This window comes from Olea europaea, unplaced genomic scaffold (genome assembly GCF_002742605.1).
Source record: "Olea europaea var. sylvestris unplaced genomic scaffold, O_europaea_v1 scaffold25969, whole genome shotgun sequence".
NCBI lineage: Eukaryota > Viridiplantae > Streptophyta > Magnoliopsida > Lamiales > Oleaceae > Olea > Olea europaea.
In genome coordinates, this window is record NW_019244281.1 from 1 (window position 1) to 1,557 (window position 1,557).

At 37.0% G+C, this 1,557-nt stretch overlaps 1 protein-coding gene across 1 annotated transcript; it reads right to left on the reverse strand.

The window, feature by feature from the left end:
- On the reverse strand, window positions 1-1,531 carry LOC111382977 (calmodulin-2/4-like). Its single transcript, XM_023007022.1, has one exon. The coding sequence runs from the start codon at window positions 407-409 to the stop codon at window positions 23-25; it is 387 nt and encodes a 128-aa protein (XP_022862790.1). The 5' UTR covers window positions 410-1,531; the 3' UTR covers window positions 1-22.
- Between the last annotated feature and the right edge of the window lie 26 nt (window positions 1,532-1,557).

The window sequence follows — 1,557 nt, forward strand, 5'->3', positions numbered from 1 at the left end:
ATGTTTAGTTAAGCTGCGGAAATCACTTGCCGATCATAATCTTGACAAACTCTTCATAATTGATTTGCCCGTCGCCATCAACATCGGCCTCCCTAATCATCTCATCAACTTCCTCATCAGTCAGTTTCTCGCCAAGGTTTGTCATGACATGGCGCAGCTCGGCAGCAGAGATGAACCCGTTCTGGTCCTTGTCAAAAACACGGAATGCCTCCTTGAGTTCCTCTTCAGAGTCGGTGTCCCTCATCTTCCTGGCCATAAGGTTCAAAAATTCCGGGAAATCAATGGTTCCATTACCGTCAGCATCCACCTCGTTTATCATATCCTGGAGCTCTGCCTCTGTGGGATTCTGCCCCAGAGATCTCATCACAGTTCCCAGCTCCTTGGTCGTAATGCAACCTGCACAAAACATCGTTAAAAACTAGTGTAAACACTGCTCAGATTTCTTAATCTGGCATACTGTCAAGTCTGTTATTATCCATGATCTGATTCAAGCATCAAACACAATAAACTGATCAAATATCATGTATAAACCTCATGTAAAGTTGCAGACTCCAAAAGCCTATTTTTCCATTATAGCAATTCATTCATCTATTTGGCTGATCTGCTAAAATTCTTAATCTAGCCACCAGTTAAAATGTAACAGACTTAAATGAAATAACCCTTCAATTAATTTGCTCATTAGCAAATTGAATCCTTTCACCAATGAAATTACTTTGTGATTTGTTAACAACTAGGGATTTTTGCAGATGATCAAGAAATAATCCAATATTATCTTCATCTAACAGCAAAAAGATGGGATTTCAAGAACTCGTAAACTTCAAACAGGGATAACAAGTAAACAATCCAGGATACGCCGTCGCTTCATAAACAGTACGAACCATTTATCTCTCTCCCTCGATGGCTCGACAAGACTGGCTAACCTATGCCTTTTACGAGTAGAGACAAAGAACAAACGCAAATACCAATGTAAATAAGGGATACGTGTCCCATGCTACTCGAATAATTGAACGTGTAAACCTGTCTACTATTATTAACTCCTGCAGATTTCTCCTTATCACATCCATAGATCCAACTACATCATTTACCTCATTTTAGAATGTATGTCAAGAAAAAGCTTAACTATGGGAAGAGAAAAGAACTGAGAATGCATATGGTTCATATTCCGATTAAATATACATATATGTTTTCCCATGTTATTCCAACAAATTCATGACTCTAACATTATCGCATCACATTTATTATCATCCTTTCCATTTTCCAATGAAATCGAAGATCGGAATTAGAAAAAGTGTCCTGAATGAAAGATCAACAAACCTATACTTGACTTCATTTTCAAATGCAAAAGAAAGAGAAGTAAGTTTCATTAGTAGAAAAGTAACCTGAACAATGTTTCACAAATGTAAATATATCTCACTCCTTTCTTGATAACTGACTTCTTCTCTCGAGAACTTCACTTGGGATCCAGATTTTTGCACTGATTATACAAGAACTAAGTATTTTCATCAAATTTCAAAACTGTAAAAGTATTCTGTTCAGATAAATGACCTAAAATCAAAC